Source organism: Oncorhynchus keta, chromosome 14 (assembly GCF_023373465.1).
Source record: "Oncorhynchus keta strain PuntledgeMale-10-30-2019 chromosome 14, Oket_V2, whole genome shotgun sequence".
Classification (NCBI taxonomy): domain Eukaryota; kingdom Metazoa; phylum Chordata; class Actinopteri; order Salmoniformes; family Salmonidae; genus Oncorhynchus; species Oncorhynchus keta.
In genome coordinates, this window is record NC_068434.1 from 8,492,014 (window position 1) to 8,506,245 (window position 14,232).

Genomic DNA, 14,232 nt, shown 5'->3' on the forward strand with positions numbered 1-14,232 from the left:
CAGATTGCTATATCATACGATGTGGTTAGCTGATATGCTAAATACCTATCCACGCATTGTGACATCTGGCAGGCGACTGCAACGTAGTCAGGCTGGAACATGGCCATAATCGTTTTATATAATTATAGCTCCTAATAGGTGCTCTTCTTCTCTTCTTACCTTCAGCCATGGAGCGTGTTTCTCTGGCGCCACCACCAGGACGGTCCACACTGCCCTGGCTGGAGCAGCGCTGGAAGGGCACACTGTGGCTCGGACCCTGACCCAGGTTCTCCAGGATGGGGGAGAAGTCGGTCGAGGAGTGTGAGTGGGCCGAGGAGTGGGAGTGGGCCAAGGAGTGGGAGTGGGCTGAGTGGGTGGAGGAGAAGGGATCTGAACATCCCGCCGTCCTGAGAGAAGGAGAGCCAGTGCTTCCTCCGTTTTTCCTCTTGCTCCTGGCGATCTCAGCGAAGGAAGTGACCCGTGGCGGAGTGGGAGGGCCGAGGGGGACGGCGCCCTCACTGAGATGAACAGGGCAGCTCAGCATGTGCTCCAATGAGCCAAGCCGAGGGGGCGGGGACTTGTCCAGGTTCCGGTCGTAGCTACGGGAACGGGGAGTCCCGCCTCCGATGGGTCCTCGGTCAACCACGGGAGGGGAGATGTTAATGTACACCTGTCCCTCGATGATGAGGTCTGAACAGGCTCCGCCCATCTGCTGCTGCTCCCTCTTCTTCCTCTCCTCTTCCTCGTCATCATCCTCTTCCTCATTTTCATCACGCTGTGGCGAGAGAGGGACAGAGACGGGTTAGATCCAAGTTCACCAAGCCTCCAATAGCCACAGCCACTCCACTTATGGGGTCTATGCCGGTACAGCAACAATGATTCAACTGGTCAACTAAACATCAAGACTTTTCATTAATTTAATCTTCACCGTAATATTTTTTCTCCGATTCAGTAAGTTACTGATATTACCTTTAAGTCCCAAGAGATACTTTTGATGACAGAATATGTCCTTGAGAGCCACAGGTGTTTTATTTATTTATTTATTTATTATTTAACCAAGCAAGTCAGTTAAGAACAAATTCTTATTTACAATGACGGCCTACACCGATGCTGGGCCAACTGTTCGCCGCCCTACGGGACTCCCAATCACAGCCGGTTGTGATACAGCCTGGATACGAACTAGGATGCCTAGTAGTGACGCCTCTAACACTGAGATGCAGCGCCTTAGACCGCTGCACCACTCTGTGGCCCCGATAATAGCATGGATATCCTCAGACTGCAGCACTGATAGCTACTGTAAATAGAACTATCTTTATTGGGTCAACAACACACCCACTGAAGGCACGTAGACAGAATCTGGGACAGACACACTCTCCAGGAATACACTCTTACAGGATTCCCAGCTGCCTCAGTGCAACGGTAATAGATGGTAGTAATGGTCTATTACGTCACCTGGCCCGGGACTTAAACCAGCAATTAAACGTGCCAATTCTGTCAAACAAACAGGTGTAATGTGTTTCCATTCAAAAAGATGGCCGCATTAAGCTATTGTTATTGTAAATAAGAATTTGTTCTTTAACCGACTTGCCTAGTTAAATAACAAGTTTTTTTTTTTTTTAAACGTACTGAATTATTAATTTAAAAAAAAAATGTTTCCACTGAATCAGGGAGTGTACACAGACACTTTGGCTTTACAGCCTTCTTTAATGTGTAGGTACAATTTAATTCTAATTCAAAACAGCATTTATAAAGAACGACAGATGAGTAGCAGTTAGTTCTAATCGGGGTTGATGGCCCCTCTTGTCTACCTGTATACAAATGAGTCACAAAGAAATACAGAATAATGGGCTGTGGGACCAGGCAAATCAACCCCCCCCCCCAGGTGTCCGCTCACCTAAATACAGCATGTCAATTCATGAGACAGCCCACCACAAAGAACATCAGGCACAGCCGTTCATAAATACGTGGGGCCAACTCAAACGATGTGCAAAATCTGATACAGACAGTGTTTCTTGTATAACGGTCTAAATGTGGCTTATAGGAAGGAGGAGGAAATCTAATGATTTGTTTAAACTGTGCGGAGATACAGAATTGAATGTATAAATCCACTTGGCTTCTCTTCGGAGTTATTTGTTGTCATAGTTACCTCCTCTACGTGGTGGATGAACGTTTTTTCCCCATCCTGACGCGACCTAATTCATGAACAGAAGGATGTGGTTCTGTATCTCTCAACTGGTGAGGGGATATCTTTACGTGTTATAGTGGGGTTTATGTTTTCCAAGGTGTACTTTCAAACAACGGGATGTTCTTATAAATCTGATCACAAGAACACCGTAAAATATCAATAACTCTTTAAATAACCTGTCTGGAAACAATCGTTGGAGAAATGACAAAGTAGATGTCCTAACCGACTTGCCAAAACTATAGTTTGTGAAACAAGAAATGTGTGGAGTGGTTAAAAAAAAATCAGACTCCAACCTAAGTGTATGTAAACTTCCGACTTCAACTGTATCAACTCCTTTAGTAGTGAAAATTATACGTGCTGCAATCTGAGGTGCAGTTAAATAGGGCTGTCTTCTGATTGGTTCAAACCGCATTAAGAAGGAAAGAAATTCCACAAATTAACTTTTAACAAGGCACACCTGTTAACTGAAATGCATTCCAGGTGACTACCTCATGAAGCTGGTTGAGAGAATGCCAAGAGTGTGCAAAGCTCTCATCAAAGCAAAGGGTGGCTACTTTGAAGAATCTCAAATATAAAATATATTTTGATTTGTTTAACAATTGTTTGGTTACTACGTGATTCCGTCAGTATTATTCCATAGTTGTGATCTCTTCACTAATATTCTACAATGTAGAAAATAGTAGAAAATAAAGAAAACATGTAGAATGAGTAGGTGTGTCCAAACTTTTGACTGGTGCTGTACATGTTGGTAATTGAAATCTCAATCCCCACTTTCCTTATATGATCTCTGTAATATGAATTGAGTTGTCATTCATAAAGTCATTAAGTCATCTTTTTTTTACCCCTGGAAATATTGTGTTTACGTTGTAACACTGGTTCACCTCTCCGAACCTCTGAGCTACATATCACCCCTATTTACAGAAAACAGAACTCTGTCTGACTCTTTAAAAAAAACAACGAATTATACCATTTAACAGACACTTTCACCCAAAGTGACCTACAGTCCATTTTATACATATGTGTGGTCCAGGGCATCGGACCCTCTATCATTGAGTTTCAGGCAATATGCTCTACCAACTGAGCTTCAGAACTAACATCCTCCTCCACTTACCTGTGTTAACTCTCCCTCCTCATCTTCCTCTTCGGCCTCCTTTTCCTCTCCCCCAGGTGGCCGTCTGAACAGGTAGTATTCGGTTGGCTGGGTGGTGTTGGGCGTGTCGGGAGCGGGGCTTTCCTTGCTGTGCTCGTCAGAGCAGCTGGTAAACGACGCGGAGCTTCCCACAGGGCTCGGTGGCGACTGAGATGAAAGGTCACAGGTCACCAACTTGTAGTAGTTCTGAGTGGCTACCACGAGACGGGCCGGGCTCTGCCGAAGAAGAAGCAGAAGAAGGATTACTTTATTGTGCAATTAAATACAAATCTTTTTTTTTTAATATATATATATATATCCCCAATTTCATGGTATCCAATTGTTGTAGTAGCTACTATCTTGTCTCATCGCTACAACTCCCGTACGGGCTTGGGAGAGACGAAGGTTGAAAGTCATGCGTCCTCCGATACACAACCCAACCAAGCAGCACTCCAATGTGTCGGAGGAAACACCGTGCACCTGGCCACCTTGGTTAGCGCGCACTGCGCCCGGCCCGCCACAGGAGTCGCTGGTGCGCGATGAGACAAGGACACCCCTACCGACCAAGCCCTCCCTAACCCGGACGACGCTAGGCCAATTGAGCGTCGCCCCACGGACCTCCCGGTCGCGGCCGGTTACGACAGAGCCTGGGCGCGAACCCAGGGACTCTGATGGCACAGCTGGCGCTGCAGTACAGCGCCCGTAACCACTGTGCCACCCGGGAGAAAAATACAATTCTAACTTGAAATTGACTCCCTCTTTATCCCCTCGGAAAGGCTGGAGCAGAGGGCAGCCATACTGCGGCTCCCATGTAGCAGTTGCCCGAAAGGCTCAACAGAAGGAGATTTAGGATTTCATACCTGCAGACAGGATGTGAGGTCACTTCCTGAGTCTGAGTGGTGGGGAGGCTGGTACGAATTGCAGTTGGCGTCCAGATCTAGTGCCCCCGCTTCGGCTGAGCAGGTGCATGCGGAGGTGTTGGTGTAAGGGTGGAGTCCAAACGACCGGGTGCTATTGGAGGAGCAAGATGGTTGATGAGAGTTGGGGGGCTCGGTGGGGGAAGTGTGGAGGTCGAGGTAGAAAGCACCCCTGTCTCTGGCTCTTCCTGGGCTCCCTGCCTCCCCATCCAGTACAGAAGAGGTGCAGACAGAGGAGGTGTAGGAGTGGTCAGTGGAACTGTTCAGGTTGGTAGTCGTGGCAGGAGGAGGTGGCTCGGAGGAGGTCGAAGGGACACTGTTATTGATCTTGTTATAAATGGCACTGAAGTTGACCAGCATGCCATCCGAGCTGTTGCAGGACGATTCACTGCCGTAGCCCAGCTGGCATTCCAACGACTGGGAAAACTGTTCTGGGAAGTGTTCGTGAAACGTCTGTGAGACGCCGTAGCAGGAGCAGAGCTGGTGGGCAGAGCTGGAGGAAGACGAGTCAGCCTGGCTACTGCTTCTCCCACCCTCCCTCATTGGGTCTTCCTCCTCCTCCTCATCATCCTCAGCCCACTCCTGCTCTCCGCAGTCCATGGAGAGGGTGGAGCCGCTACTGCCGTGCCGGCGAGGACCATCCAATACCAGCAGGTCTAGGCCCTCCAGGTGGGAGGAGAGATCGGAGGCAACACCCCTGAGGGAATCCCGTCGCCCAGAGCAGCCCCAGGAGTGCTTTCCCAGGGTGCTTTGCAACAGGAAGGGCTCGTGTGTGGTGAACCCCAGGTCGTGGAGGTGAAAAGGCGTGACCCCGTCTCCCTCCTCATCTAGGGCGGAGTTTGTATTGCCATGGAGATGGAAGGATGAATCTTCCAGGTAACCGTTGAGATTATCACTATCGTCTTCGTCCTCTTCCTCCTCGTCATCATCCTCCTCCTCCGTGTTGAGCAGAAAAGGGTTGTGGCGGAGCCGGAGAGGGTTGTTGGCCTGTTCCCTTGGTTTCACCCTGAGCAGAGTGTTGTCCACCATCACCTGGTCCTCAGAGTTAGTGGACGTCACAGACAAATTATCGCTCCCTGTGCTGCCGCCTCCTACTCCTCCTCCTCTCCCTCGTTCTCCTACTCCTCGTCCTCCTCCTCTCTCTCCTCTATGTCCTCCACTCTCTCCTCCCCCTCCCCATCTTCCTTCTCTTCCTCTTCCTCCTGTAGAGGTCTGGATGAGGCTGCTGTACACCAGGGCTTCCCTCTGGAGTACATCTCGCTCAGGGAGGGAGGTGGTGGGGCTCAGGCCCAGGTTCTCTGGTTGGTTCGACCTCTTCGGGGACCCCCCTCCTCCTCCGCTGTAGCCCTGCCGACCCCCGGTCACCTGGCAGTGTACCAGGGGGATGTGATGAACGATCAGTGTCTCGCCAGACAGCTTGGAGGGGCTGTCCATGGTCCTCCGGGTATGGGGGTTTGGACAGGGGGTAGGGGAAAAGGCTGTGTGAGTGCTGGGGTGGGGGTATAGGATATGTGGAGGGATATAGGGCAAGGGGTTGGTTCAGTGGTTTGATGCTAGGCCCAAGGCTTCAGGGATTGGGATGGTGAAGGAGAGGTCAAGGAAATCGACTATGTGGTCCGAGTGGTACATCTGGAAGAGAGAGAGAGGGTATGAGAGAGAGAGAGATGGTATATATATATCATTCTGAAACGTAATGTTAACTTTCACTGCTATGCAGACGATATATAGCTATACATTTCGATGAAACATGGTGAAGCCCCAAAATTGCCCTCCCTGGAAGCCTGTGTCTCAGACATAAGGAAGTGGATGGCAGCAAATGTTTTACTTTTAAACTTGGACAAAACAGAGATGCTTGTTCTAGGTCCCCACTCGATTCTCCAATTACCTTGAATGAACTACAGGACAAAATAAAAACCCTCCATCCCAAAAAGGCCTGTGGGGTTGATGGTATCCTAAACGAAACTATAAAATATACAGACAAATTCCAATTGACTATACTAAAACTCTTTAACATCATCCTTAGCTCTGGCATCTTCCTCAATATTTGGAACCAAGGACTGATCACCCCAATTCATCAAAGTGGAGACAAATTTGACCTCAATAACTACTGTGGGATATGCATCAACAGCAACCTTGGGAAAATCCTCTACATTATCATTAACAACACTCATACATTTCCTCAGTGAAAACAATGTACTGAGCAAATGTCAAATTGTCTTTTTACCAAATGATCGAACGACAGACCATGTATTCACCCTGCACATCCTAATTGACAACCAAACAAACCAAAACAAAGGCAAAGTCTTCTCATGCTTCTTTTGATATTTAGAAAAAAATTGGCATTCAAATTGATGGAAAGTGTTGTTGGGGGAAAAACATATGACATTATAAAATCCATGTACACAAACAACAAGTGTGCGGTTAAAATAGGCAAAAAAATCTGGGCCCTGACAGTAACCTATTGCCCTTTATGGTCGTGAGGTCTGGGGTTCGCTCACCAACCAGGAATTCACAAAATGGGACAAACACCAAATTGAGACTCTGCATGCAGAATTCTGCAAAAATATCCTTAGAGTACAACGTAAAAAAAAACAAATAATGCATGTAGAGAAGAATTAGGCCGATACCCGCTAATTGTCAAAATCTGGAAAAGAGACGTTAAATTCTACAACCACCTAAACGGAAGCGCTTCCCAAACCTTCCATAACAAAGCCATCACCTACAGAGAGATGAACCTGGAGAAGAGTCCCCTAAGCAAGCTGGTCCGGAGGCTCTGTTCACAAACAAAAACACACCCCAAAGAACCCCAGGACAGCAACACAATTAGACCCAACCAAGTCATGAGAAAACACAAGATAATTACTTGACATTGGAAAGAATTAACGAAAAAACAGAGTAAACTAGAACGTTATTTGCCCTTAAACAGAGAGTACACAGTGGCAGAATACCTGACCACTGTGACTGACCCAAACTTAAGGGAAGCTTTGACTATGTACAGACTCAGTGAGCATAGCCTTGCTATTGAGAAAGACCACCATAGCCTGTCTTCTCTTGAGAGCCAGGTCTAACTATGTGCCCACTGCCAACAAAATGAGGTGGAAACTGAGCGGCACTTCCTAACCTTCTGCCAAATGTATGACCATTGAGACACATATGTCCCTCAGATTACACAGATCCACAAAGAATTCAAAAACAAACCCGATTTTGATAAATATCTACAGTGTGAAATATCACTTGCTTTGGCAATGTTAACACATGTTTCCCATGCCAATAAAGCCCTTGAATTGAATTGAATTGAATTGAGACAGAGAGACAGAGAGACAGAGAGACAGACAGACAGACAGACAGACAGACAGACAGACAGACAGACAGACAGACAGACAGACAGACAGACAGACAGACAGAGTAAACACAACAGGCAGATACTCTACACTGTCACATGATTTCCACCACCATATGATATCTAAAGATCTTACGCGACTTGTGAAGCTGTTAAATAACAAGTCTTCTCATTACAGCAGGGGAGTCGTGAGTCACTGCCATGTGAGGTGGAAACAGTGAGACAGGTTCTCTCTCGCACACAGTATGAGCTCACACATCTGATGTTCCACTCTCTCATACTTTCATTGCTAACATCTAATCAATGCCGTTGAATATGTCTACGGCTAGACAGGCATCTCATAAACTCCCTGGCGCAGGGCGGTGACAGGTGTCAACACGGGCAGAGAGGTGGCCGCTGGCAAGTCTAATCCAGACTCAACACCTACTCGGGAGTAATCCTGGATAGATTAATTCTAACTCAGACATAATCCTAGATATATTTATAATCCCAATTGTTACAGAGACTGACAGTGCAGGTGGGGTTAGAGACAGCAGACCAGTAGCTCTACCTGCTCAAACACACACACACACTCACGCACACACGCACACACACGCACACACAGGTCAAATCCATTCAATTTCAAGGGTCAATTACAGGTCTATCCGAAATGCCTGAGGCAGAAGGGAGGCACAGACAAAGACACTGACAGAATCCCCACACCCCACTTCCTGTCTCTGAGCCAGCTACAGTGAGTCATACAGGAAGTTGTCAGAGGATCATCCCCTTTACGTAAGTCTGCTCTCCCCCTCTTCTCCTCCTCAACGTCCCCCTCCCCCCCTTCAACAATTATCACTCCTTCTCCATTCATCTCCATCCATCTACATCCAACTTTCAAAACAAACTTCTCTCCTCCATTCTCCTTAACAAGAACCTAGCGTCTCCTGACATAACAATGTCCAGCGCACGGCCATCTAGTTAATCAGTTACCCAGCAAACATACAACCTTTCAAACAGTGAATACGGTTTAAATACCGTCCTAAACCCACAGTTGCAGCTACACTGCTGTAGTGTGTCTGTATGACCAGCTGTTCCCAGAGAGAGAAAGTGGTCAATGCTAACAGGATTAGCCTATTAGCTTAGTTTAGCACTTTGAGGACAAGCCAACACCCACCACACCAGATCCTCAAAGCAATAGCCTAGCATATTAGCAGTCTAAGGACAAGCCAACAGTCACCACACCAGATCCTCAAAGCAATAGCCTAGCATATTAGCAGTCTAAGGACAAGCCAACAGTCACCACACCAGATCCTCAAAGCAATAGCCTAGCATATTAGCAGTCTAAGGACAAGCCAACAGTCACCACACCAGATCCTCAAAGCAATAGCCTAGCATATTAGCAGTCTAAGGACAAGCCAACACCGACCACACCAGATCCTAAAAGCAATAGCCTAGCATATTAGCAGTCTAAGGACAAGCCAACAGTCACCACACCAGATCCTCAAAGCAATAGCCTAGCATATTAGCAGTCTAAGGACAAGCCAACACCGACCACACCAGATCCTAAAAGCAATAGCCTAGCATATTAGCAGTCTAAGGACAAGCCAACAGTCAAACCACACAAATTCAGCCTGAAGCTAACCGCATTGGCCTAACGTGTAGCACTCACCCACCCCACCGTTGACTCTTCAAATGAGATTAAGGGATTGGTTGAAGGATCAGATTGGGGTTAACTGTCCCGTACTGTTTTTTTTTTAAAGACTAGAACGGTACAATCCCTGCTTAGTGTCGGCTACTGTCTTTGATGGCTATACTGTATCAAAATCAACAGAGGTAGTAGTAGCAGTTCACTCTAACATGCCTTATGTTCAATGCCATCTGCAAGAGCACACAGCAGTAGGGGGTTATCGGGGGTTATTATCACACCATTATAATGCATTATTGCCTACCTTGGGGCAGCAGGGTAACCTAGTGGTTAGAGTGTTGGGCTAGTAACCGAAAGGTTGCAAATTCAAGTCCCCGAGCTGACATGGTACAAATCTGTCATTCTGCCCCTGAACGAGGTAGTGAACCCACTGTTCCTAGGCCCTCGTTGAAAATAAGAATTTGTTCTTAACTGACTTGCCGAGTTAAATAAAGGTAAAAAATAATCTAATTAACACTTTTTTACTAAAGTCAGTGGAAGAATGCCAAGGAACAAACAACCAGAGTCATGGGATAACAGAGTGAAACACACAGATAATGTCCCAAAATGAAGAAACACACAGATAATGTCCCAAAATGAAGAAACACATGGATAATGTCCCAAAATGAAGAAACACATGGATAATGTCCCAAAATGAAGAAACACACAGATAATGTCCCAAAATGAAGAAACACACAGGTAATGTCCCAAAATGAAGAAACACACAGATAATGTCCCAAAATGAAGAAACACACAGATAATGTCCCAAAATTAAGAAACACACAGATAATGTCCCAAAATGAAGAAACACACAGATAATGTCCCAAAATGAAGAAACACACAGGTAATGTCCCAAAATGAAGAAACACACAGATAATGTCCCAAAATGAAGAAACACACAGATAATGTCCCAAAATTAAGAAACACACAGATAATGTCCCAAAATGAAGAAACACATGGATAATGTCCCAAAATGAGGAAACACACAGATAATGTCCCAGAATGAAGAAACACAAGGATAATGTCCCAAAATGAAGAAACACACAGATAATGCCCCAAAATGAAGAAACACACAGATAATGTCCCAAAATGAAGAAACACACAGATAATGTCCCAAAATGAAGAAACACACAGATAATGTCCCAAAATGAAGAAACACACAGATAATGTCCCAAAATGAAGAAACCCACAGATAATGTCCCAAAATGAAGAAACCCACAGATAATGTCCCAAAATGAAGAAACCCACAGATAATGCCCCAAAATGAAGAAACACACAGATAATGTCCCAAATGAAGAAACACATGGATAATGTCCCAAAATGAAGAAACACACAGATAATGCCCCAAAATGAAGAAACACACAGATAATGTCCCAAAATGAAGAAACACACAGATAATGTCCCAAAATGAAGAAACACATAGATAATGTCCCAAAATGAAGAAACACACAGATAATGTCCCAAAATGAAGAAACACATAGATAATGTCCCAAATGAAGAAACACACAGATAATGTCCCAAAACGAAGTAGTACACTATATTGAGAATAGGTAGCCATTTGCTTTAAAGTTAAAACCACATAGTCTGAAATAAACATCCAGAGAGCTTCTGTATTGCCCAAACCCCCCCTCTATTTACATGAAATAGTTCGGTCCTGCCCCCCAAACCAGGAACAAACGGTAATTGCTAGCAGTGAATTGTGAGTGAGGAGTGCCGGTGGAGCATCATGTCTCAGCTTCCTAAAGAAACATCTGTCTTTCCAAAAATGAAAAGGAAAGAAAAGACAGGAGAGAGAAAAGAAAAAGGCGACAGTATGTCACCCAATTTTTCACAAAAGAAGGTGAGTGGTGGAAATTGTCCTGTTAGCTCAGGCCCTAGTGAAATACAGTACTTTTGCTCCCCTAACATTAGTTACTAAATACCTTCACAGAATTTTCTGAGTGTTTACATTTCACTCCTCTTTTAGCCGACATTTAATCAATGCAGGCAAACTATTAGCGAGCTATTCATACTAAATCAGTTGTCCCTGCCTGGTGCCAGGCCCAACAGATACAGCTTCAGACTCACCAGCCCTGTCTCCTCATCCCCCTGAACCAGTCCTGTCTCCCCATCCCCTGAACCAGCCCTGTCTCCCCATCCCCCTGAACCAGCCCTGTCTCCCCATCCCCATTCCCCTGAACCAGCCCTGTCTCCCCATCCCCCTGAACCAGCCCTGTCTACCCATCCCCCTGAACCAGCCCTGTCTCCCCATCCCCATTCCCCTGAACCAGCCCTGTCTCCCCATCCCCTGAACCAGCCCTGTCTACCCATCCCCCTGAACCAGCCCTGTCTCCCCATCCCCCTGAACCAGCCCTGTCTCCCCATCCCCATCCCCTGAACCAGCCCTGTCTCCCCATCCCCCTGAACCAGTCCTGTCTCCCCATCCCCCTGAACCAGCCCTGTCTCCCCATCCCCCTGAACTAGCCCTGTCTCTCCATCCCCCTGAACCAGCCCCGTCTCCACATCCCCCTGAACCAGTCCTGTCTCCCCATCCCCTGAACCAGCCCCGTCTCCCCATCCCCATCCCCCTGAACCAGCCCCGTCTCCACATCCCCCTGAACCAGCCCTGTCTCCACATCCCCCTGAACCAGCCCCGTCTCCACGTCCCTATACCCCTGAACCAGCCCTGTCTCCACATCCCCCTGAACCAGCCCTGTCTCCCCATCCCCCTGAACCAGCCCTGTCTACCCATCCCCCGAACAAGCCCTGTCTCCCCATCCCCTGAACCAGCCCTGTCTCCCCATCCCCCTGAACCAGCCCTGTCTCCCCATCCCCATTCCCCTGAACCAGCCCTGTCTCCCCATCCCCCTGAACCAGCCCTGTCTCCCCATCCCCATTCCCTGAACCAGCCCTGTCTCCCCATCCCCTGAACCAGCCCTGTCTCCCTATCCCCCTGAACCAGCCCCGTCTCCCCATCCCCCTGAACCAGCCCTGTCTCCCCATCCCCCTGAACCAGCCCTGTCTCCCCATCCCCCTGAACCAGCCCTGTCTCCCCATCCCCCTGAACCAGCCCCGTCTCCCCATCCCCCTGAACCAGCCCCGTCTCCTCATCCCCCTGAACCAGCCCTGTCTCCCCATCCCCTGTACCAGCTCTGTCTACCCATCCCCCTGAACAAGCCCTGTCTCCCCATCCCCTGAACCAGCCCCGTCTCCACGTCCCTATACCCCTGAACCAGCCCTGTCTCCGCATCCCCCTGAACCAGCCCTGTCTCCACATCCCCCTGAACCAGCCCCGTCTCCACGTCCCTATACCCCTGAACCAGCCCTGTCTCCACATCCCCCTGAACCAGCCCTGTCTCCCCATCCCCCTGAACCAGCCCTGTCTCCCCATCCCCCTGAACCAGCCCTGTCTCCACATCCCCATCCCCCAGAACCAGCCCTGTCTCCACATTCCCATCCCCCTGAACCAGCCCTACTCACAACTGAAGAAGGAGGTGAGCAGCATTGGGTTAAATGACATGTCAATTGGCATAATTGCAGGTACTGCAATGCACTATGGACAGGAATGTGATTATCCTGTCAGGAAAAATCTCACTTGACACAGAGGCAGCCAATATCAGAGCCTTAAAAGGAAGAGATGCAGGCTCTTAGAGATGGATGGGAGTCTCTCCTGTCTGAGGCAACACTGATTGCCACGCAAATGGATGTTGCACCTCAATTTGATTTGATTTGAACATTAGCATGGAACACTGCCGCCAGAGGAAAGGGAAGAGACTCCGTGATGAGACCTCTCAAGAGGAGACGGCTCAGGACAGTGCAGCAACGGTGTTTCAGAACACAGTGTTTTTTTTACTGCTGTGGACGACATCATAAGTGACTTGGACACTAGGTTCCAGAACACTGCAAAAATTGTAGAATCATTTCCTGCTGTTCTGACAGTTGGTCAGATTAGTGAGGATAAAGTCCCCTCTGTGTGCCAACCACTGATCATGAAGTACTCCAGAGATCTTACACCTGAGTTTCAAAATGAAGTTCAACACTTGAGCTGACCCCTCCCCTCCTACTTGACCCCTCTTGGTCTCCTGAACACTGTATATGCTGACCCCTCCCCTCCTAACTTGTCCCCTCTTGGTCTCCTGAACACTGTATATGCTGACCCCTCCCCTCCTAACTTGTCCCCTCTTGGTCTCCTTAATGTAATTTGTAAGATACAGCTGCAAAGCATTTTTGGAGAAGTGTGCATTGCTTTAAGTATGTTTTGTACAATGCCTGTGACTGTTCCTGGTTGCGATAAAGTATGTCAGTAAGCTAAAACTGATGAAAAAAAACGACTTGAGGTCCACTATGTCCCAGGACAGGCTTTGCAGTGTTGCCATGCTGTCCGTTGAACTTCAATTAGCTAGAAAGCTGGACTTCAAAGACTTGATCAGTGACTTTGCTAGCAAGAAGGCTCGGCGCTGGGCTCTTGGTGAGTAAGGCTGAGCGAGGGCCAGTGATAACTGTTAAATGGCATCGCTATGGATACTGGATCACTACACAAATGATGCCCTCTGGCTGAGAACAAGACTGAGAACAAGATATATCTCAAAGTAATGGCTGGATTTACCATAACATTTGTTGTGCACAATCAAGACCCCAAGTGGAAGAAACTTGTTGGTTTGGTGACCTCTTGGCATTTCCTCTAGCGCCACCATCAGGCCTTTCAATTTCCATTGTGTTTTCCATTTACCATCTGCTTATTTTCTAGTTGGTATGTGTACTTAGTTCAAAAAATCTGCTGCTGATTTTATTATTTGGTTTGTTATATCGTTCTATCGATGATCATGTTCATTTATTTTAATTATAAGAGGTTAATGTATATTCAAGTTATATCTTATTTTAAGTTATTCATTAATGTTAAGATCATTTTTCAGTGTAAGAGTGTAAAAGATGGCACATTTCTTATAGAGAGTATCAGTCTTGCATCGAATAGTGAATTCCACTGTATGCAGAATGTTGCATGTATGTCTGCACAGCGTTATATCATCACAGCTCACTGTC

The 14,232-nt window shown here is 47.2% G+C and overlaps 1 protein-coding gene across 1 annotated transcript in view; it reads right to left on the reverse strand.

Moving 5' to 3' along the window:
• Positions 1–14,232, reverse strand: part of LOC118400688 (AP-4 complex accessory subunit RUSC2-like) — a 64,613-nt gene that overhangs the window by 30,280 nt on the left and 20,101 nt on the right. Inside the window, exons 2-4 of the mRNA XM_052462668.1 lie at positions 4,154–5,839; positions 3,276–3,530; positions 160–754 (exon numbers count right to left, since the gene is read on the reverse strand). Coding sequence (XP_052318628.1) covers positions 160–754; positions 3,276–3,530; positions 4,154–5,644 — 2,341 coding nt within the window. The 5' untranslated portion in view covers positions 5,645–5,839. The remainder of the gene's footprint in view (positions 1–159; positions 755–3,275; positions 3,531–4,153; positions 5,840–14,232) is intronic.